Source organism: Phalaenopsis equestris, unplaced genomic scaffold (assembly GCF_001263595.1).
Source record: "Phalaenopsis equestris unplaced genomic scaffold, ASM126359v1 Scaffold000202, whole genome shotgun sequence".
Classification (NCBI taxonomy): Eukaryota; Viridiplantae; Streptophyta; class Magnoliopsida; order Asparagales; family Orchidaceae; genus Phalaenopsis; species Phalaenopsis equestris.
This window is the reverse complement of record NW_018164644.1, coordinates 4,731,547-4,753,827: the sequence shown is the minus strand read 5'-3', so window position 1 is coordinate 4,753,827 and position 22,281 is coordinate 4,731,547. Positions and strand designations below refer to the sequence as shown.

General features: G+C 36.9%; 1 protein-coding gene across 2 annotated transcripts in view; it reads left to right on the top strand.

Annotated features, from left to right (window-relative positions):
* LOC110022768 (methionine aminopeptidase 1B, chloroplastic-like) overlaps positions 1-21,077 on the top strand; it is a 41,287-nt gene extending 20,210 nt beyond the window's left edge. For both annotated transcript variants that reach the window (XM_020721868.1, XM_020721867.1), the window contains exons 8-10: positions 6,742-6,839; positions 12,033-12,080; positions 20,836-21,077. In XM_020721868.1, coding sequence (XP_020577527.1) covers positions 6,742-6,839; positions 12,033-12,080; positions 20,836-20,981 — 292 coding nt within the window. In that variant the 3' untranslated portion in view covers positions 20,982-21,077. The remainder of the gene's footprint in view (positions 1-6,741; positions 6,840-12,032; positions 12,081-20,835) is intronic.
* The last annotated feature ends 1,204 nt before the right edge of the window (positions 21,078-22,281 follow it).

The window sequence follows — 22,281 nt, the reverse complement described above, 5'->3', positions numbered from 1 at the left end:
TCTAACTTTCTTAATTTATCAAAACTATTTAATTTACCTAAATTTATCCGTTTAATTCTCCGGCAACGGTGCCAAAAACTTGACAGCTGTTATAGATTCGATAAAGAGGTGTATTAAATATTCAATAATTGCAAAGTCACACTTATCAACGCAATTATACGTATCACTCAAGTAATACATGGCTTTAATGGAGTCCTGAATATCGATCCCACAATGAGTAATATTAGAGGCTACGAACTAAGATTTTAGAAAATCAATACTTAATCACAACAATATAGTTCAAATTGTTTATCTGTCACTAATAGACAATTAAAATAAATATGTAATTTTATTAACTCTTAAATAACTAATTTTTACTAATAAAGTTTCTAATGTGAAGTTCAATATATAAAAAAACATCATTCTCCTTGTCAAGAAATTAAAGTGAATGGATAAAGTGAATTAGTTCGAATTGGATTGTGCCAAATAGGAGCATACATATTCTTTACCATTTAATTCATGCATAAAGAACATTGACTAAGCCTATGCTTGGTTGCTGAATCTGCGGCTAGGCTGGGAGGATACCGGCTCTCACTTCGGAGCTCCAACGTTCCCCTCGCGTGAGGGCTAACATCTATACTTTAACACCCAAACGATAGAACCGAATCGATGATTTTATTCTGTCACTCTAAAATCTCTAATTCTACTTCCGATAATTTTATTTCCCCATTTATTTAATTCTACGCCCGATAATTTTATTTCCCTATTTATTTGCACCCAACTTTCAAGGACTTTGACCTCCCTGAATTTTGGATGTAATCTTCACTTTAGTTGTAAAACTCAATATATTTTAACAAATCAATTGACTAGATTGAAAGTAAATTAAAATCAAAGTGAAAAGATCATTACAACTTCTTTAACATTCTCAAGGCTCGACCAATTCAAATCACTATTTCACAAAATCTCAAGACAAGGAGAGACAGAAAAAACTACTCAGAACTCATGGGGAAGATACGACAAAACTCGGAATTATACATAAAAACAAAGTCATACAAACTATAATAAATAAATATCACTTATCTCTAATTCCTCCCCAAGCAAACTTTTCGAAGTTCCTCTGATTCTCTTCCTTTATTTATAGTACACAAAATTCTTCGTCGAAGCGGCAAGGAGGAAAAAATCTCACTTTCCCTCCACTTTACAATTTCTCGAAGAATTCCTCACAATCTAACCCTAAATTAAATTATCTACACTCTACCGGACTCTCTACACTCTCTACAACTTCCTCCCCCCACTACTCAATTTTTGGCCAAAAGTTTCTCTTAAAGTTGTGGAAGAGTTTTCACAAGAGTTGCCTAAACATCCTCTAAAAATCATCCACATTCAATGCAGATGTTGAGATAACCGCTGATCTCGCCGTCGGCGGCCTCGAGGGCATCGTCGGCGTCGTTGGGCTCGCCGTCAGCGCCCTAGTTCAAATCTTCATATTTTGGTCATTTTTGCTTCAAATTCGCACTTTTTTTGCATCTTTTTGCTCCAATGACCATAATTCAACATACCTGCAACAAAAAATAAAAAATACCCTTATTTAAAGTGCAATATCATCAATATTAGTATAAAATATGTATGAAAATCTCAACATATTTTTCTTTGGTCAGCTTGCAGCTTTACTACTTTTGAAGTTTGCTCGTCTATTTTTAGCGATTTGCCTAGCTGCTTTAGAGATGGCATCCACGATCCGTTTCTATGCCACTGCACTTGCCGACGACATTCCTTTTCCAACTCGTGCTCTTATTTCAGGTTCAGAGTCTGATTTTCATATTGGCAAGTCCTGCAATATTCCACAATCTTTTCACGATGCTCTTGAAGGTGGTGGTGATAACACCTTCATAAAAAAATTGGGAAAAAATGGGAAGTCTGCTCTTATTCTCGCAGAGGTCGAAACTAGTACTCTCTCGTCTTCTTGACGTTTTGTTCTAGTGAGGAAATTTGTTTATGATCACCCAAAACTGGAGATCATTCGGAAAGAGTTTGAGACTATGAAACTATTGGACAGTTGGAATATTGATTTACTTGACGGTCGGCACATACTGATTCAGTTGTCTCATGATGTCGATTATACTCGAATCTTTTCTCGAAAATTTATCAGGATCGACAATCGTTATATGAAAATTCTGAAGTGGACTATTGATTTTGACCTAAAAGCTGAGTACCCTCTCATTCTAGTTTGGATAAAATTTTTGGGGTTAAAATTACATCTGTTCAACTTGGAAATTCTCTACTCCTTAGACACTGCTTACGGTAAGCCTCTCAGGGATGATAGTCCTACGTTTGCTGTCACCAAACTCTCTGTCTTGTGTGTTAGTTGAGAGAAATATCACTTAACCAACTCCGGATGATGTATAAATTGGAATCACTCACAACGGGTATTGGCAAAAGGTTGAAATAGAACCACACCCTCCTTATTGCTCTCATTGTAGTATGTTTGACCACAACTCTACTATTTGCTATCATTTATATCCTCTTCTAAGGCCAAATATCGCCAAAGAACAACCATCTATTATCCCTATTGAGAAGATGCAACCCGATCCTCTTCCCAATATCGTAGTTCCTGAAAAAGAACAACATACTACAACTACAGATCCAGTTGTGCTTATACCACCCACTGTTATTGAAGAAGACTCGCTTACATGCCAAGACACACGAGAGTGTTTCTTTGATCCAATAACATATCAGCCGGTACAACATGTAGTTGCTTCTAATGTTCAACAACCTGCACATCTCCAACACACTTTAGACCAAGATCAGGTGAACCAATCTTCGGAAGAGGAATGATAGGTCTATTCCAAGAGGAAGATGAAGAATGGAGGCCGACTCCAGCTCGCGAATATATTGGATGATACATTGGTTAATACTGGCAATGACAATCATCTTATCATCTTACCAATCACAATCATCTTACCAATCTATTAGTTTGCTCCTTCCCTAGAACCAGAGGCAGAGACAACCAAATTGGGTTGCTCTCTAACCACCTGATACTATATATTTCAGCATTTTTTGGCTTTTTTTTTATGTCTATAATGTATTTTTCTATATTTCCTAATTTTGGAACCACTTGTGGTTATGGTGTGGGCAAGGTGTCATGTTTGGGCCCTCCAACACATTGTATCTGTATCTTTATTTCTAGTTAATATATTAGCCTCTTTGGGCTTTCAATATATATATATATATATGCTGTTCTTCGAATAACTTCTAGATAGCCGAGAAATCAACTTGCTGTACAGGAGAAGGAATGTCGAATTCCTCCTGATCTTGGATACCTGCAGGTTGCTTGAGAGTCGAACACCTGCAGGACTGTGGAACAGCTCAAAGACTTTGGACAAAATGGACGTTATCTCCCTCACAGCTTCGATCCTCCCAAGCTCAAGAATTTCGAACACCTTCAAGACTGCTGACCTCCTTGCTACAACCGAAGGAAAGGAATGCTAGACTTTGTTTCTTGGTAGCTGAGGATTAGCCCTGTACAAAATACCGAACTCCTTGTGGCTGTAGCCAGAAACACTTGCTTCTTTTGCTGTAGCCGAATGGATCACCTTGCTGCCAAACGCCTGTAGCTGCAGTTATCCTCCTGGGCTGCTCTTCCAAGATGCGAACATCTGGAGCCAAACAAGATCATGTAATTTTCTTTTCCAGCTGGCCAAAGAACCCCTGCAAGTTCTTGCAATCAGGACAGATAAAATGCAGGCCAAATACCATGCAAGCTTCCAATAATACCTGCTAGCATTGGACCGTAGAAAGAGTAGAGAACAAAAGCCACAACAAGAAACGGGAAAGCAGAAAGAAAACTACAGAAAAAGAAATGCAAGGCAAGAACACAAGAACACCAAGAATTTACAGGTTCGGTCCATATGACCTACATCCACGGGAATGAATCAACAGCAAATCCACTAAAACAATTCAGAAAAAATTACAAAGCCTTTTACATTAGAGGAATAAACATACCTCTTAATCCCTCCCTCTCAAAATTATCTCGATACAAGATCTCAAGTCTCTCCCCTCAATTCTTTGAAGTCTCTTCCCTTCTTCTTCTTGAACTGATTTTTTTCATCTTCTCCTTCTTGGTTCTTACCTCTCTACAAGCCTCTTTTATCTATTTATAACTAAATGGGGCCTCCCATGTAGGCCCGATTCACCAAATTATAAGCTTCCATAGTTCTTTAATAACTTCTATGGAATTACAAATTTGTCATTGCCTTAGCTAATTGTGAGTCAATTATAACAATTCTTGAGCTTGACTCTTAATTACAAAGCTCCGTAATAAAGATTCCCTCAATCTAACCCCTGACATGGACTCTGATTATGCAGGAAGCATTGACACCAGGAAGTCACTGACTGGATTCATCTTCACTGCCTTCGATACTGCAGTTAGCTAGAAGTCCAACCTTCAATCTGTTGTGGCACTCTCAACAACAGAGGCCGAATACATTGCTGTGACATTGGCAATTAACGAGGCTATGTGGCTAAAGGGCATGGCTGAAGAGTTTGACATATGTCAGAAGGTTGTAACTGTATTATGCGATAACCAAAGCATAATTCACTTAACCAGAAATCGGGTTTTTCATGAAAAGTCTACGCATATAGATGTAAAGCTTCATTTTGTGAGGGATGTTGTCGCTAAGGGTTCAATAGTTGTGGAGAAAATATCTACTGAAGAAAATCCAGCTGACATGCTCATTAAGGTGTTGCTTACAGCTTAGTTCAGATACTGTCTGGACATAGTGAACTTAATAAGGAGTTAAGACAATGACAAATTTGTAATTCCATAGAAGCTATTAAAGAACTATGGAAACTTCTAATTTGGTGAACCGGGTCTACATGGGAGGCTTTATTTAGTTATAAATAGATGATGGAGGTTTGTAGAGAGGTAAGAACCAAGAAGAAGTAGAGAAAGAAAATCAGTCCAATAAGAAGAATGGGAGAGGCTTCAAGAATTGATGGGAGATTCTTGAGATCTTGTATCGAGGTAATTTTGAGAGGGAGAGATCAAGAGGTGTGTTCATTTCTCTAATGTAAAAGATCTTGTAATTTCTTCTGAATTGTGTTAGTGGATTTGTTGTTCATTCCCTTTCGTGAATATAGGTCTTATGGACCGACCACGTAAATTCTTGGAGTTCTTGTCCAGCATTTCTTTTTCTGCAGTTTTCTTTATGCTTTCCTGTTTCTTGCTGTGGCTTTTGTTCTCTATTCCTACGGTTCAATACCAGCAGGTATTATTGGAAGCTTGCAGGGTATTTGGCCTGCATTTTATCTGTCCCGGTTGCAGGAACTTGCAGGGGTTCTTTGGCCAACCAGGAAAGAAAATTACAGGATCTTGTTCGGCTCCAGGGTGTTCACATCTTGGAAGAGCAGTCCAGGAGGATAACTGCAGCTACAGGCGTTTGGCAGCAAGGTGATCCATTCGGCTGCAGCAAAAGCTACAGGCATTTGGCAGCAAGGTGATCCATTCGGCTGTAGCAAAAAGAAGCAGGAGTTTCTTGGGCTGTCCAAACGAGAAGCAGGAATTCGATTCCAGCAAGGTGATTACGGCAATTCCAGAATCAAACAAGGTGTCATTCAACAATCACAGTAAGCTGAATGCTGGAAGTGCATCATATTTTATTTGGCTATTCGGTTATTCAGTTCTTTCCCATCTAACTCAATCTGTAGGAGCTCTTTGAAATATTTCAAGTGTTCGGTGGGGCAAATCTTTCCCACACACACACACACACACACACACACAGATATATATATATATATATATATATTGTCAATCGTTTATATGCGTGATGCTTCTTTTGTTTCTCCTAGGATGATTCTCTTTCTCTAGAGAAAGTATCCGAGCCCTTTGCTACAAGTTCCTATGACAACAAAACAATTCAACTATGAAAAGTGGCTATTAGTATGTATCAACATATTATATTTGTAGAATCATTAATATTTCTAAGAACATAAATAGAAAATCATTACAATCACTTTGTGAGAATTATGATGGGTGATTTTTATTAGTTTTGCTTTACTTGTGAACATCCTGCTATCAACTTTGAAAGTTTAAATTGGAAATTTAAGAGGGTGTATCTGGAGTCATAACCTTTTTTCTTCTTCAAATTATAGTTTAAAAAACTTAAATGCTTAATGTAACATCATATTAGGTATGGTATTTGCATAGGTTTTGTACATGTAAGACCATCCATCCAGACAATTCAACCCATGGCTTAATTTTTCATGTCATAACATACTCTTTGGGGCAATGCACACTTTAACAAATGGTTGATGTCGAGTCTGGTTTGAATAAGTTCGTTTTTTCTCAAAATTTAGATTTTCAATTTCAATCCAAACCAAATTCTCTAGTCAAAACTTGAAAATAACTGATTTTTAGTTGATTAGAGGTAAACCTACATTGGCTTAGAGCCATGCTATCAGGTTCTGCACATCAATTTTGAACCATTTATGTTTTCCAGAACAGTGATGTTTTGTAGAATGGTTCAGATAAGATGCAAACAAATTTATGAGCTTTACATGCCATTACTATTTTTTATTTAAATTCAACTATACTTGCAACATAGAAAAAGCTACATATCATTTGGGCATGATCTGTTCTTCACAAAGTATTCGGTTCACTGGAATTTGGAATCTTATAACCCAAGTTTATCCTTATAGCTTAGTTTTTTTTTTTTAAATGCTATATAAATTTTGATTGTATTTTTTTTTATTCAACAATTCCAGCGAAATTGCTGAAAGGTATGGCTATGGTGTGGTGGAGCGGTTTGTTGGCCATGGCATTGGGACTGTGTTTCATTCTGAACCAATTGTTATTCATACTCGTGAGTGTTCTCTTCATTTTATTGTTAAAGTTATTTTTTAGATGTTTTGCGCCTATCAGTAGATTCTAGGTGAGCTTAGAAATAAAATAAATCACAGTATAAGAATTTTTTAGCATTCATAGCACTTTTAGCTGAATGATATCCCTTTCTTAGAGAAAAAAAAAAAAAGCTAATTCTCATTATATACATGAAATTTTATCCTTGTTGGTAAGCGCTGTTGCTTCAGTGAGAATGCTTGATTTTAATTAAACACTGTCACGGCATTTATAATACTAGGAGACATTAACTACAAGCTGGAGAAGTGGTTCTGGTTGTGAATGAGACTGGATTTTACCCAAATTACAACGGAAATGTAAATATTATTGTTGAAATTCAAAAGAATTACATATGAAGATTCTTGACATTAGAAAAATAACAACACAAACATAAGCGACACCGGAGAGCGAGGATGAGCGTGGTGCATGGCAGTTGGACAATCAATAGTGGTCGAATTGGAGGGTGTTATTGGGCAGGAGGGCTGGAAGTGGGTTTTGGCAGCAGTTCGAAGGCAGGACTGGGGTGGCGGCAACAATAGGGAGGCATTCGAAAATACCTCACTGCGTCGCCTCCAAAATACTGGAGAAGTTTTCTCCACTTGCGAGTATACATTCAAATTGATCCACTGTTCTGAGGGTTCACTATTGAATTGAACTGAATTTGCGTGTCACACATATACAACATAATCCACCCAAAGTAGTCCAAAGTCGCCTCAACTTGATCTAAAGTGAGGGAAACCCGAACCTCTCCGAACAGTGGTGGCTGTGGTGGTAATGTATTGATTGTGATGTCCCGAAATGTTCTATATTGTGATTGTTCCGTTGATGCGAGAGCTTTTTCTGGGTCGCGATACTGTAGCAGCTACGGTGTTGCAAATGTGGTACTGTAGTTGTTACAGTACCGCGACCCAAGTTTCCTCCTCTTTTCCTTTTCGTTCTCTCTTCGTTTCCTTTTCTATCATTCTCCTATTTTATTTCCTACCTATTTTATGCCTATTTTTTCTATTTATTTTCTTTTCCATGAAATCCAATTATAAATCCTTGTCTACTACATGACTACCTTTTTAATCTATTTCCTAATTGAAAGCATTATCTAATATAAGTCTTAATCTCTCTTATATATAGGAGCTATTTTTGCTTTGGAAAGGAGCTTTGGATTTGTGCAGATTTTTGAGTGTTGCCTTTGAGGTATTCCTCCCCTCCGGGGGCTGTATCCGATGGTGAGAAGATGCTTATGCTGTAACCCTTCTGAGGTGGTGACAGTCTCCAACGGTTCAGGTGATGCTCCGGCTGCAGCTCGACCCCGAAGATACATTTTATCTTTTCACAACCCTTGAGTTTGTGTTGTGTCTTTATGTTTGTGTTGTTTATTTCCTGTATTGACGAGTCCTATTGTAATCTTTAAAATTCAATAATAATATTTTTACTTCTTTTGTTGTTTGGGTTTCCTCTTCCAGTATCAACTGTGATTGGAATCAGTGTCTCAGTTCTATATCTTTTATCGCCACCAAAATTGATTCCATCGACGCTTCTCTACTGGCATCGGTACCTGTGATCTCGGACTATGCAAAAGGTAGAAGGATAATACTTTTACTATTCTTGGTGAAGGAGTGGGTGTTCCTGAACCTATCGTGTTGAGTCCTACGGTCGAATTGTCACCGTCCTCCCAATAACAGGTGACGGGCATCCATGAGCGCTTCACAATATACTTGATCCTGTAGTTGACTGTCAATCGAAAATTCCACCAGGCATTCTTGTCAATGCTGGCCCCGACTCTTGCTCTTTAGACACGTCAGAGAGTACGATTGAGAATGTCTTTGAGTCAAGATGTTTAATTTAACCATCTTTTACCGTTCTTGCAACTATCTTCATGATGAGACTGCATATCTTTCCGTTCACAGTGCAACAAATGTAGAATATGTTGTGGCGAAGCCCTCTGGCTTTCTTGTATCCTCAATCAGTTGGACCAGTCAAACCACGAGCATCTCGCCCTCTATCAGTTACACCTCACCATTTTCTTCAGTTGCCTCATCGTTGCGGACCTCCTTTGTTGCTTGCTCGGTCAAGGGTACAACTTGACTTGTCAGGCAACTAGAGGCGATGTACCGAAATCCATTGCATCTGAAGCATTTTTGGGCTAGGATTATAGTGGGCATACTGCTCGTCTTTTGCTTCTTCTCACTCTGAGTGGTTCTGTACTTATCTTGGCTTGTATACTCAACTCCCTGAGGCATGCTCCTTTTGATGTCTGCCACTAATGTCTTTGATTTTTCAGGTCACGATCGGAAGTAATTTTCCCATAGGTTCCGTCATCAATGTCTGTATGCTTCTGCTGAAGTCGAATATTCTCTCGCTGTATCTTTTCTCGTGTAGGCTCGAGCATGTATCTCCTCGATTGCATGGTCAAGGTTTGAGATTTGTAGGAGTGGAAATGATATTTGGCTATAATAATGGAAATCTTTTTTGGTGGATGTGGTTTGGGTTTAGCGGATGCTAGGAAACACTAGGATAGAATTAGAGTTAGGCTGGCTCTAGTACTAATTGATAATTAAAGTTAACCCAAATTACAACGGAGATGCAAATATTATTGCTGAAATTCAAAAGGGTACAAACAAAGATTCTTGACAATAGAAAAATAACAATACAAACATAAATGACACTCGAGGGCACGGGCGAGGACGTGGATGGTGGATGGCGGTTGGACGACTGTTTGGGGTCGGATTGCAGGGTGGTGCTGGGTAGGAGAGCTGGAAATAGGTTTTGGCGGCAGCCGAAAGGCAGGGATGGGGTGGCGAGAACAACAGGGAGGCTAGGTGAAGGCTGACAATTGCCGACAAGGAGATTGGAGGGTTGGCTGTAGCAACTGGGAAGATTGGAGGAATTGCGACAGCAAACAGAGGGGGTCAGGGATGTATGTGGCAATAGGGTGTGTGCGCGCGCAAGAGGATGGCAACGAGCAGGAGAGGTCGGAAACAAGAAATAGAAGGAAAGATACACGCCACTTCGAGATAGTTTACGGCTAGATACAACTCTAGAAGGGAAAACGGAACGCCGGCGACTGTTCTGACAAAAATCTCACAGCGAAACTAAATCTAAAACAAAAAATAACAAATATATATAGCAGATAACTAGGAGGTGGGAGGCCCCTACCTTGGCCAGCAAACCTAGCCCAGACCAAGGGCGAGCCGGCCCTTGCTCCACCACGCTGAACCGGTGCAGCAGCAGCAGGTCCCCACCTGGTTTAGCCCACTAGCCCCGCACCGGCGAAATATTCATTAAATTTTGAAGCTTTCATTATTGGAAGTTTATTTGAAGCATGGTGCGATGCTGCAATGGTTGTTAAAGAATAGCGTCGATCTCTGGCTTGGCTGCTGCCACTGTATGTCTCCCTCTTTTATCTAACTCAATTTTGAGCACATTTTAAAAAGCATAAGCCAAAATTGAACCTCTTTGCCTAACCTCCTTTTCCACTCTCACCTAAATCTCCGCCCTCTTCGTGATCTTCGCCCGGAGTCCTGGATAAATTTCTTTTTTCCTTTTTTTAACTTCCTCCTTTCTTAATGCTCAAAGCTTTGCTCATTTTTAAACTTATTTGATGTTAAGCATTTTGCTGCAGCTGTGCCTTTGATATTATCATCTCCTTGACATTTCAGGTCTATATCAATCTCAATTTGCTTAATCTGCCTGTTTTGTTTTCTTAATAAAAGGAAGCCCTGCTTATCTATATCAGTTCCATCTAGCAATATGTAGCAGTACCGAATTAAGTAAATTGCAAGCTTGTAGTTTTAGTATGACAGTTTTTGGAAAGCTATTCTGCAAGCTTTCAAAGCGTGATGTACAGATGCAATAAAAACGGATATTTATGCCTTCAGGTTGCAAGTGCAAAGCAATGCTCACGCTATACTATAGTGATTTATAGTGAACTATGCGCTCGATTTTGAATGATTTCAATTTCTAGTGAAGAATTGATTCTCAAAAGATTGTATGTTGTAGAATGTGTTAGATTTTATGATTTCAAATACATATTTAATATGCAATATGATTTTGGTGATCTAAAGCTCCATGGTTCACTGATGAATACCTAGGATTCGATGACAAAAAAAAAAAAAAAAATCACTGGGGTCGATAAAAAAAAAAAAAAAAAAAAAAACTGACACAAAAGATCACATTTATTTATTTATTTATTATTATTATTATTATTCAGTTATTACAAAATATCTATACACAAAAATAGTGATTGCAAAGAAAATTGCCTCAAATGAAGATCACAGACTTAAAATTGCTGTAGCTCACCAACCTGACACCAGATGAGCGATAAGCAACATTTGACATTCGAATGAGTGGGTGGATATAACCAAGAATTGGAAGCAATTGAATGAAGGAATCTAAGAGCTGAATAAACTAGAATAGTATTAGATTACACCTAATGAAGTTATTAAAATATTAGAGGACACATTGATTTTATAGGAACCATTTTTAGAGGTTCGTTGAGTCTTGTGAACAATAAAAAAACTATGCCTGAATTGGATATCCAATGACTAAAGTGTTATAGATTTGGACATAATTCCTACAAACGAGTATATCCATTTGGTAAGGTGTTGGATTTCAATTTACAGGGCAAAGATATATTCATAATGGAGCACCTTGTGTCCTTTTGTTGTTTATTCTGAAAATATGTTGGTGATGCACTTTGATGGATACGTAGTTGCTATTGTTAAGTAATTAAGATGCATTTTACGTGAAGCAATCTTAAACATCAACACAAACCAAAGGCAAGAAAAAATCGAGGAGAGGTATAGGTTCATATGAGTTAGGTTCACTACAAATATCTCGCTCTCTCCTCTCTCTTAAATTTCTTACCAGTAAAATATGACATTAGAAGTCATTATCCTTGTTTTTTAAAATGTATTTGAGGTTTGTTATTACTTCCTGTAAATATTATAGCTTTTTGGTATGCTTCTCTTGGGTTTCATATTGCTAAATTGCTTGTGAATGTTTCTTTGTCTGAGGCCTCTATTTGCAATGTAAGTATTTGTTGAATGCTTTTCAAAACTTCAAATTTGCTTACCTTAAGGCTGTTAACTGCCTTGATGATTTATTAGTTTTACACAGCTATTTATCAACTATCATGAGCGTGATTTTACTTTTTGTTTAACAGGTAACGATAAATCAGGTTCCATGGTTGAAGGCCAAACTTTCACTATTGGTACGAGTTTATGTTTTTTTTTGCTTTGCCGTTATGGGGAAATTATTCGACAAAAGTATGTGTTTTACATGCTTATTTTATGATGTGTTGTAACGCTAGCTCTACCATTATTAAAAAAAGTTGGGGCATTTAGTTACGTACTGCCCAATTGACACCTAAACTTATAATTTATATATTTGCACCATGCAAATCTTTCACATTACATAAAAAATACCACCATTTTAACTTAAAAAAAAAAATGAAATGCACATTTTCATCCATAGATAAGGCGACATGTATGTGTAATTGAAGTTTAGTGTTAGATATGTAAATACATAGGAATTATGCACTATGTATGTAAATCTTCCAAAAAGTATTGCAGTATACCAACAAAACGACATGACAAGGACAATTTACATTCACTCCCATGTGGTTTTTGTCAAGGTTATTACAATTTTATCTATTAAATAGTTATAGGAATTACACTACGAATAATTTCAACTTTATCGAGGTTGAGGATCAATTAAAAACTAAACCACACTGCGGAATAATGAGATTGCGCCAATTTGATAAAAAAACTGGAACAATAATTAAAACAAAAGCACAATCAAAACAACTAAAAAAACACACGAAAATTTACCTGGAAAAATCCAAGAACAGAGAAAAACTACGGAACCACACCACTAAAAATTTTCAATATGAAATTCAGAAAGTTTTACAAGGAATTTAAACAAGTTTTCTCTCCACACTAAGAAAACTTATATGACTCGCTCCACAATCTTTCATCTCCGCTCCGGTGCAAAAATCACACATAATCATTGAAATCTACATCTTCGACACTCCCCACCTTCATTGGGATGCTCGTCGAAGAATATCAAACGAAGATACACCAAACACTACCTTACGCCGCTCGAAATTGAGAATAAAACTAGAAATCTCGAGACTAACCGCTCCTGGTGCATAGGCACCCGAACTTGGCTTTTATGCACCAAGCTCTTGGGAAATAGGCGCCTATATGGGCGCATATGAGCCCAAACCCGATTCGTAGGCGCCGGCTTCTCTGTTTGAGCAACACCCAAGTGGGCGCCCACAACCCGGCGCATAGGCGTCGGGTGCTCTGTCTCGCTGATCACCAAATCAATCTCCACTCATCACAAGTAGAACCCCAAAGCGACTAACACCAAACTATCCTATACAATTGATTAATCAAAATATATAGCCCATTTAAGCAATTATATCGACTACAATAACACAATCATTTGCCTCTGAAGGCTTAAACCACGGGAATATATTTATAGTGGCAAACTTAAATTTTTGCAACTTAATTTAGTGGCGAAGCCAACACAAGCTTAAATGCATTTGCATAGCTTCTTTACCATGCTTAGTATTCTTAACTTTCAGTGCATCATAGCTATATAAATAGTATCAATGTATGGCCGAAATGTGGTCATACTAAGCTTATGAGGCATTAAGGCACCTGACCCGCCGAACTGAGATGAACGAGCTGCCGAGTATGAGTTATCGAACATGAACCACCGTGTGTCGATTTTATGGATCTTCCCCTCTACAAGTTAAATCCAAAGTGGGGGTCTTTTCAAAGACGTCGCCCGAAGCCATGTTGTAATCTTAGATTGGTCCTACTAGTGAACAACCAACTCACTTCGAGGCTGGATTGATCTTAAGGCGACCTCTCATTAGGGACCAAAAAGATTGATAGAGATATGACCCGACGAGTGCGCGGAGAACACAAGCTGAAATGCGGTTTCGTCAGATGATAGCACGTTAGAGATAATATTAATTATATGCAAATGTCAGAATAAGATAAGCGAGAACAACTAGAGATCCCTAGGGATTTAAATGTAATCGTCACTCTTGCATATAAACTAGGAAAAGTTCCCTTATATGAGGGTAGAAATTGATGTAATAAGGAATAATGGTGTAACGCCTCTTCAATTCCTTGGGTTGTGAATCCACAAATAAATCATGATTCAACAATTAATTCATAGCCTTTCTAATAGTGTTTCCAACTTAGTATGTAGTTTAATCTAAATATATCAATTAGAAGGCAAACCCATGGAGATATGCAAATCATACTTGAGTGGTTTATATCAAGTCACTGATGAATATTGATGTACAATGACAACACGAAGAAAGATGTAGCATCCACATGTGAGTGTCTGATTAGAATGTTAAGCAGATGAAAAAAGTCCATATTTAGTTTAGTTCAGGACTTAATATCTATATTAAGTTGCAAATGAATATTGATATAAAATTATAACATTATGAAAGCGACCACATCCATATATGACTCTCTACTTAGAATGTTAAGCAGATGAAAAAAAAAATAATATATCTAGTTTAGTTCAGGTCTAGTTAAATTATTATGTCAGAATATATTTCAAGTTTATAGATAATAATATACATAACTTATTAGAATGAATAAAAATGTATTTTAATCGACATTTAAGCCTGAGATAAATTATCTAAGATTAGATAAATCATGAAAAATTTTACTTTAAATGACCTCATAATACACCCAATTGGCCAAATATTCCCGGTGTTACTTTTTTCGGAGGGATATATTTGCAAGTTTATTTAGGATCAAAATTCTTCTTTTATATATATAAAAGTTTAGTCATAACCTTCACGACTCTTGTGAACCTTTGAAAAAGTTTGCTAATTAAATATTAACTGCTTAAACTTCTCTTTTCCTAGCACCATTTTCATTTTGTGTTACGGTTTGTGTGATATGTCTACGATAAAACGTCACTGTTACAATAATACTATATCAATCAGAAATAAAAGAAATCATATATAATAAAGAGTTTCCTTATTCGCAATATTGCAAAGAAGGAAATATTATATTTGCACGGATTCTCTCATTTTTAGCTGAATATTTAGATTATGAATATGTATTAATTAAGTTACTTAAATTAGATTATGCTGAATATTATGTACCTAAAATAGATTGTACAAACTACTATTTATTGGAATGAAAGCAAAGGAAAAGGCATTCAGCCTATTTGCTCAAAATATTGTCATGGTATCGGAGCCTGAATACTTGAAATTTTAGCTTTTGTTATTTTTGTCCGGCATCTTCGACTGCTTCCTCACCGGAGAGGTCGTTCTTGTCTTTGAGTTCTGCGGCATCTTCGTCCGCTTTGTTTGAGTTCTACAGCTGCTTCAAGCCGATCGCCTTCGATTGGATCTCTGGTGTTGAGTTTACGACTGGTGAGGCATCTCCGGACATCTCCGCTCGCTCTGGTGCGGACATCTCTAGACTTCTCCTCTGGTGCGGCATCTTCGGACATCTCCACTCGCTCGTCACCGCGATACCTGCCGGTCACCGCGATCTGTGCCGCTTTTCGTCACCTGTCGCGATCTGTCGTTCGCTCCCGCTTGTTCCTGCATTTGTCCCGTGCTCCTGCATCCACTCCACGATCTTCGCATCTGTCGTGCCTCGCCTGTCGTTCGCCTGCTCGTCACATCTCCGTGCCGCGATCTGGCGTTCGCTCTCGCTCGTTCCTGCGTTCGTCCCGTTTGTTCTTGTCGTGCTCCTGCATCCACTCGATCTTTGCATCTGTCGTGCCTCGCCTGAAGTTCTTCGCATCTACCGTGCCTCGATCTCTCCTGATCGTTCGATCAATCGTCAAGACCTAGCCTTTGGATTTGAATTTTATTTATTTTAAAATGTTTTTTGAAATTTTAGTTATCAAATTTACGGGAAAGAATTATGCCGCATGAGAATTTCAACTCAGAATGTTCTTAAAAGGGAATGAGCTTTGGGGTCATATTGATGGATCTACCCCAGCCACTACTGAGACAAAAGATCTTGGTCAATGGGAAGCAAAGGATGCACGGATTGTTTCCTGGATTTTGCGATCTATTGAGGCTCATATGTTGAATAATTTACGATCCTTTGACACAGCTAAAGAAATGTGGGAATACCTGAAGCGCGTTTATAATCAAGATAATTCTGCGAAACGCTTTCAATTGGAACTTGACATGAGTAATTATAGTCAGGGTAATCTTTCAATCGAACAATATTATTTTTATTTTTTAAATTTATTGAGCGAATATACTGGTATTATCTATGCTAGTGTCAAATGAGAACTTAACCAGTCTTCAAACCATTCATGAAGAAAGTCGTCGTGATCAGTTCTTAATGAAATTGAGACCTGAATTTGAAACTGCTGGAGTTGGGTTGCTGAACAGAGATCTGGTTCCATGTTTGGATGTTTGTTTTGGCAATTACAACTTGAAGAACAAAGATTTGCGGCACAAGCTACTATCAATACAACAGGTAAATCATCAGAAATAATTAGTGTTGCATATGCTGCTAAGACCAAAGGGAAAGGGCCAGTACAGTGCTACAGCTGCAAGAAATTTGGTCATATTGCACGGAATTGTGAAAATAAAGTATGTAATTATTGCAAGCAAAAGGGACATACTCTTACGGAGTGCCCAACACGACCCCAAAATCGCAAACCACAAGCACTTCATGCCACGGTATCCGATAATCCTGCCTCGACTTCTACTATTACTGACAATAATTAATCAACTGTTACACCCTATATGGTTCAACAGATGATTCTCTCTGCATTTTCTGCTCGGCCTTTAAGAGAAAGGTAAAATTATTTCTTCTGTTACTTCTCCTTGGTTTGTTGATTCAGGCGCCACAAATCATATGACCAGCACAGCTGAGCTATTGCATAACCAACGACTGTACACTGGTACTCAACATATTCAGGTTGCTAATGGAAATAATATTCTAATTACGACAGTTGGTGATATTAACTCATCCTTCAAACATGTTTTGGTTTCTCCTAAATTATCTACTAACTTACTATGTTGGTCAAATTGTGGATAATAACTGTGAAGTATATTTTTCTCGTGATGGTTGTCTTGTGCAGAGTCAGGTGTCGGGGAAGGTGATAGCGAAGGGGCCTAAAGTGGGCAGACTGTTTCCATTACAATTTACTGTTCCTCAGAATATTTCATTAGCATATTCAGTTGTTGAGAATAAGACAGACATCTAGCATAAAAGATTAGGTCATCCAAATGATATGGTGCTGAAACATTTACATAAAAGTGGTGTTTTTTATACAGATAAGAATTTAGTAGTTGATTGTTCTGTTTGTAAACTTGGAAAAAGCAAGACATTACCTTTTCCAATTTCAGGCAGTCGTGCCAATAAATATTTTGACATTATTCATAGTGTTTTTTTTAGAATTACACCAGTTATTTCACATGCTCAACATAGATATTTTGTGACATTTATTAATGATTACAATTGATTTACTTAGATATATTTTTTGTGTTCCAAAGCAGAAATATTTACTGTATTTCAAACATTTTTCATATGTTGAAACTCAGTTCTCCGCTCGCATTAAAACCTTACGTTCTGACAATGGCGGTGAATACATGTTTCATGAGTTTCAAGCATTTCTTCAGAACAAAGAGATTGTTTTACAACGTTCATGTCCTTATACACCGCAACAAAATGGAGTTGCTGAACGAACAAATCGACATCTATTGGATACCGTGCGCACATTACTGATAGAATCTTCTATTCCAGCTAAATTTTGGACTGAAGCTTTATCTACTGCAGTTTATCTCATTAATCGCTTACCATCTCAACAATTGAAGTATGAGTTTCCCTACTATCGAGTCTTTGATAAAAACCCTAATTATCATACGCTACATATTTTTGGATGTGTTTGTTTTGTTCATCTACTTGCTCATGAACGTCATAAATTGGCAGCACAGTTAGTCCGATGTGCCTTTATGGGGTACAGTCCTAATCATAAAGGTTTTGTGTGTTATGATTCGATTAATAGTCGATGACATATTTCTCGAAATATGATTTTCTTTGAACATGAATATTACTTTCAACATCATATGCCCACATCAGATACAGTTATACTTCCACAATTTGATAATTCTTCTGCTGATAAACGGTTCAAGCCAGACATTGTCTACACATGACGTCTGCCCCCTTCACCTTCAATCCTCCCCGACCTTGATCCAGAAATTGCTCCACTAAGTATTCGACGATCAACCCGACGTATTCATTCTCCAGATAGATATGGGTATTCTGCATTTTTAACTAATACTATTGTTCCTACCTCTTATTTTCAAGCTGTTAAACAAACTTGCTGGGTCAAAGCCATGAAAGAGGAACTTCAGGCACTTAAAGACAATCACGCATGAGATATTTTTTCATGTCCTATAGGTGTTAAACCCATTGGTTGTAAATGGGTTTATTCTCTTAAACTCTGATCTGATGACTCTCTTGACAGATATAAGGCAAGATTGATGGCTCTTGGCAATCGACAGGAATACAGGATTGATTATGACGAAACATTTGCACCTGTGGCTAAAATGACAACTGTCCGACTGGTGTTATCTATTGCTGCATCTAAAGGCTGGTTCTTAAAGCAGATGGATGTTAAGAATGCATTCTTACATGGGGATCTCAAAGAAGACGTCTATATGATTCCTCCTCCAGGCTTATTTTATATACCTTCACATGATGTTTGTAAGCTCAAACGGTCCTTACACGGTTTGAAACAGGCTCCACGGGCCTGGTTTGAAAAGTTTCACAATACCCTTCTTAGCTTCTCTTTTATTCAAAGCCAGTATGATTCATCATTATTTCTTTGCAAGACTAACAAGGGAATTGTTTTGTTATTAATATATGTTGATGATATTGTCATCACAGGATCTGATAATCAATTGATGTCTCAGCTACAGAAACGTCTTTAGGATTCTTTTCATATGAAAGATTTAGGGTCATTAACTTATTTCTTAGGACTCGAGGTTCCACTGATATTTTTCTCATCAGCACAACTATACGAAGGGACTCATTGCTTTGGTTGGTCTTCAAGATGGTTGCTCTACTGATACCCCTTTGGAGGTAAATGTTAAATATCAACAGAATGATGGTGATTTTCTATCTGAACCATCTCTATATAGACAACTGGTCGGCAGTCTCAATTATCTGACCGTTGCGCGTCCCGATATTTCATTTGTTGTACAACAAGTTAGTCAATTTATGCAAGCCCCTACATATTTTCATTTAGCTACAGTTCGACGTATTATTCGATATTTGAAAGGTACTTCTTATCGTGGTTTGTTTTTTTCTGCAAAGTCTCCTATCACCTTATCAACCTATAGTGATGCTGATTGGGTTGGTTGTTCTGATACGCGCCGATCTATTATTGGATGGTGCATGTTTCTCGGCAACTCTTTACTCTCTTGGAAGAGCAAGAAACAAGATCGAGTGTCTAAGTCATCTACTGAATCAGAATATCGCGATATGTCCTCTGTTTGTTTTGAAATCATTTGGCTTCGTGGCATTCTGGTTAAGTTTGGTTTTCCTCAGCTTGATTCTACTTCTCTTCATGCAGATGATACTAGTGCTATCCAGATTGTTACTAATCCCGTTTTTCTTGAACGCACGAAACACATTGAAGTGGACTGTCATTCCATTCGAGAAGCCTATGAAGAGGGTGTTATATCTCTTCCTCATATCACTTCTGATCTTCAAACGGCTGATATATTTACTAAAGCTCTTTCTCGACACAGTTTCTTGTCAACAAATTGATGCTTCTTGACCAGCCAGCATCAATTTGAAGGGGGATATCAATCAGGAATAAAAGAAATCAGATATAATAAAGAGTTTCCTTCTTCGCAATACTGCGAAAAAGGAAATATTATATTTGCACGGATTCTCTCCTTTTTAGCTGAATATTTAGATTATGAATATGTATTAATTAAGTTATTTAAATTAGATTATGCTGAATATTATGTACCTAAAATAGATTGCACAAACTACTATTTATTGGAATGAAAGCAAAGGAAAATGCATTCAGCCTATTTGCTCAAAATATTGTCATTCTGGAGTTAACCCAAATCACAACTCAGGCGCGACAAGTTTTATTGCTGAATTTTAAGGCGATTACAGTGACGACTTTTCATAAACAATAACACAAACAGTAAATGAAGTAACATATAAGCAACAAACGAAACAAAACAGAAGCAGTAAATGAAACAATAAATGCAGAATTAACCTGTAAGGCGGCGGATCCGGTGTGCGAGTGAGGGTTGATTGTATTTTCTGGTTAAATTCATATCCGAGATTATGATTTTATCATCATGTCTATTAATTATAGGACATATTAATTGATTCAATAATAAATTGATAAATGATGCTATTCTGAGCTTATGTTTTTATCATCATGTCTATTCAATATAGGACACATTAATTGGTACAATAATAAATTGATAAATGATGCTATTCAAGTGAAGGTGTGATAATTTGGGTTCTTAGATGATACATTGTAGCTATCGTGAAATTTAAACTTACATTCCCACATCATATTCATGTATGAACTTAGAAAATTTTTATGGTTGATCAATGATTGGAAAGATATCTTTGAAAATATAGGGTCTAATTCTTAGATGGTTGAATGTATTGGACTGGCATACACATTTAACTTCTTGGGAAATTTATATGCATGCCACACAATTCATATGTATTTACCTATCTAGCACCACCAAAAATTTGATATTTACATTTTTTAACAAATAGGTGCTATAATTCTACTCATGGAAGATGTCTATTTCACTTTTAAATTGTTAGAAAGTGTTTTTATTTGATATGATGTTAAAGGTTTGAGTGCTAATTACCTAAATATGAAGATTTAGATATTAGATATGCAAATACAAAAAGAGTTGTGGTATGGATGTAAATTACCCTTTATTTTTGCAGAGCCAATTCTTACCATGGGTAGTATTGATTGTGTCACGTGGGATGATGGGTGGACTACACTTACAGCTGATGGCCGACCCGCCGCTCAGTTCGAGCATACAATTCTGATTACAAGAACCGGAGCTGAAGTGCTGACCAACTGCTGACTCCTTGCATACATATTAAATTAGCCTTCTTTTTGTAGCTTTTACATTGATTTTATGATTCCAGTAAATTTGGACATGTTCCTGTTGAATTCAATATGGAGTGTGTTAATATTTTGGAGTCTATTTAAGGTCTACTTTTTAGGGCAGTAAATAGCCGGGTTTGAGCAAGTTCAAGCTTGGCTCATGTTCCACGAACACGAACTTGGCTAAATTAATTACAGAAATAGATGGAGGGGCTGGGATCGAATATGCATCAATTATGTGCAATTGAAGGTGCTATGGTTTAAATTTAAGATACAAAATCTAACATATTATTATATAGATAATATATATAATTTCTTTCTGTCGAGCTAAAATGAGCTAAACATAATCGAACATAGGGTAGTTCTTGTTTGGCTCGAAAGTTTTATTTATGTTTTGCTCATTTATTTAACAAATTATTTGAAACATTCAACTATATTCATGGACAATAAATCTTTTTGACAGCCCAATTATTTTTTTCTCGAATTTTTTTTTATAATTTTTTAACAGCAAGTATTTTCTCAATCATCGCCATGACCTTCTCGCTGTATCATTACACACTACGTCATAAATGATAAAATAAAATAAAATTACATACATAGCACCTAATTTTTATGTATTTATCTCATTTAACTTTCATAAATACAAAAAAGTGAAATTTACATGTGTGGATTATGTAAATACAAGGAAATTGGGTGGTATGCATGTAAAAGTCCCAAAAGTTATATCGGAACGTGCCGAAAAACTGTGGGCTAACTTCCCCTCTAATTTGCTATTTTAATTTTTTTCGTTTTGTAATGTCATGGTGGCAATATAATATATTAAAAGTGAAAGCATTGGTACTTGTGGGCATATGTGCCTTGCGTTCCTTTGAAGCTTTGATAAGCACTTTTAAGTGGTAGGTACGGGTACTTAAATTAAGTTCTTGTTTTGTTTAATGCATAAAGTTGTATGTGGATTTATTGATGAAGTTAAGCAATAGTAATTTGTTAATAATTTTGATTTTTTAAGTTTTATTGCATATTTTTTTTTTCTATTAAAAATAAAATATGAAAAAATATAAAGATAAAATTGCATTGAAAAGTTTCTTGAAAATTCATTCAATAGAGCACAAAGCGTGGGTAATATTGGAGCTAGAAAGTTTTAAAATTAAATTCAATGTTTGATGTTTGATTTCAACAAAATTTAAAGTTGAATTGAACGTTTTGTTGAGATTTAAGAAGTTGGCTCCTCTTTTTAATTGTAAGAGGTGGTATCACAAAATAATACACTCACCATT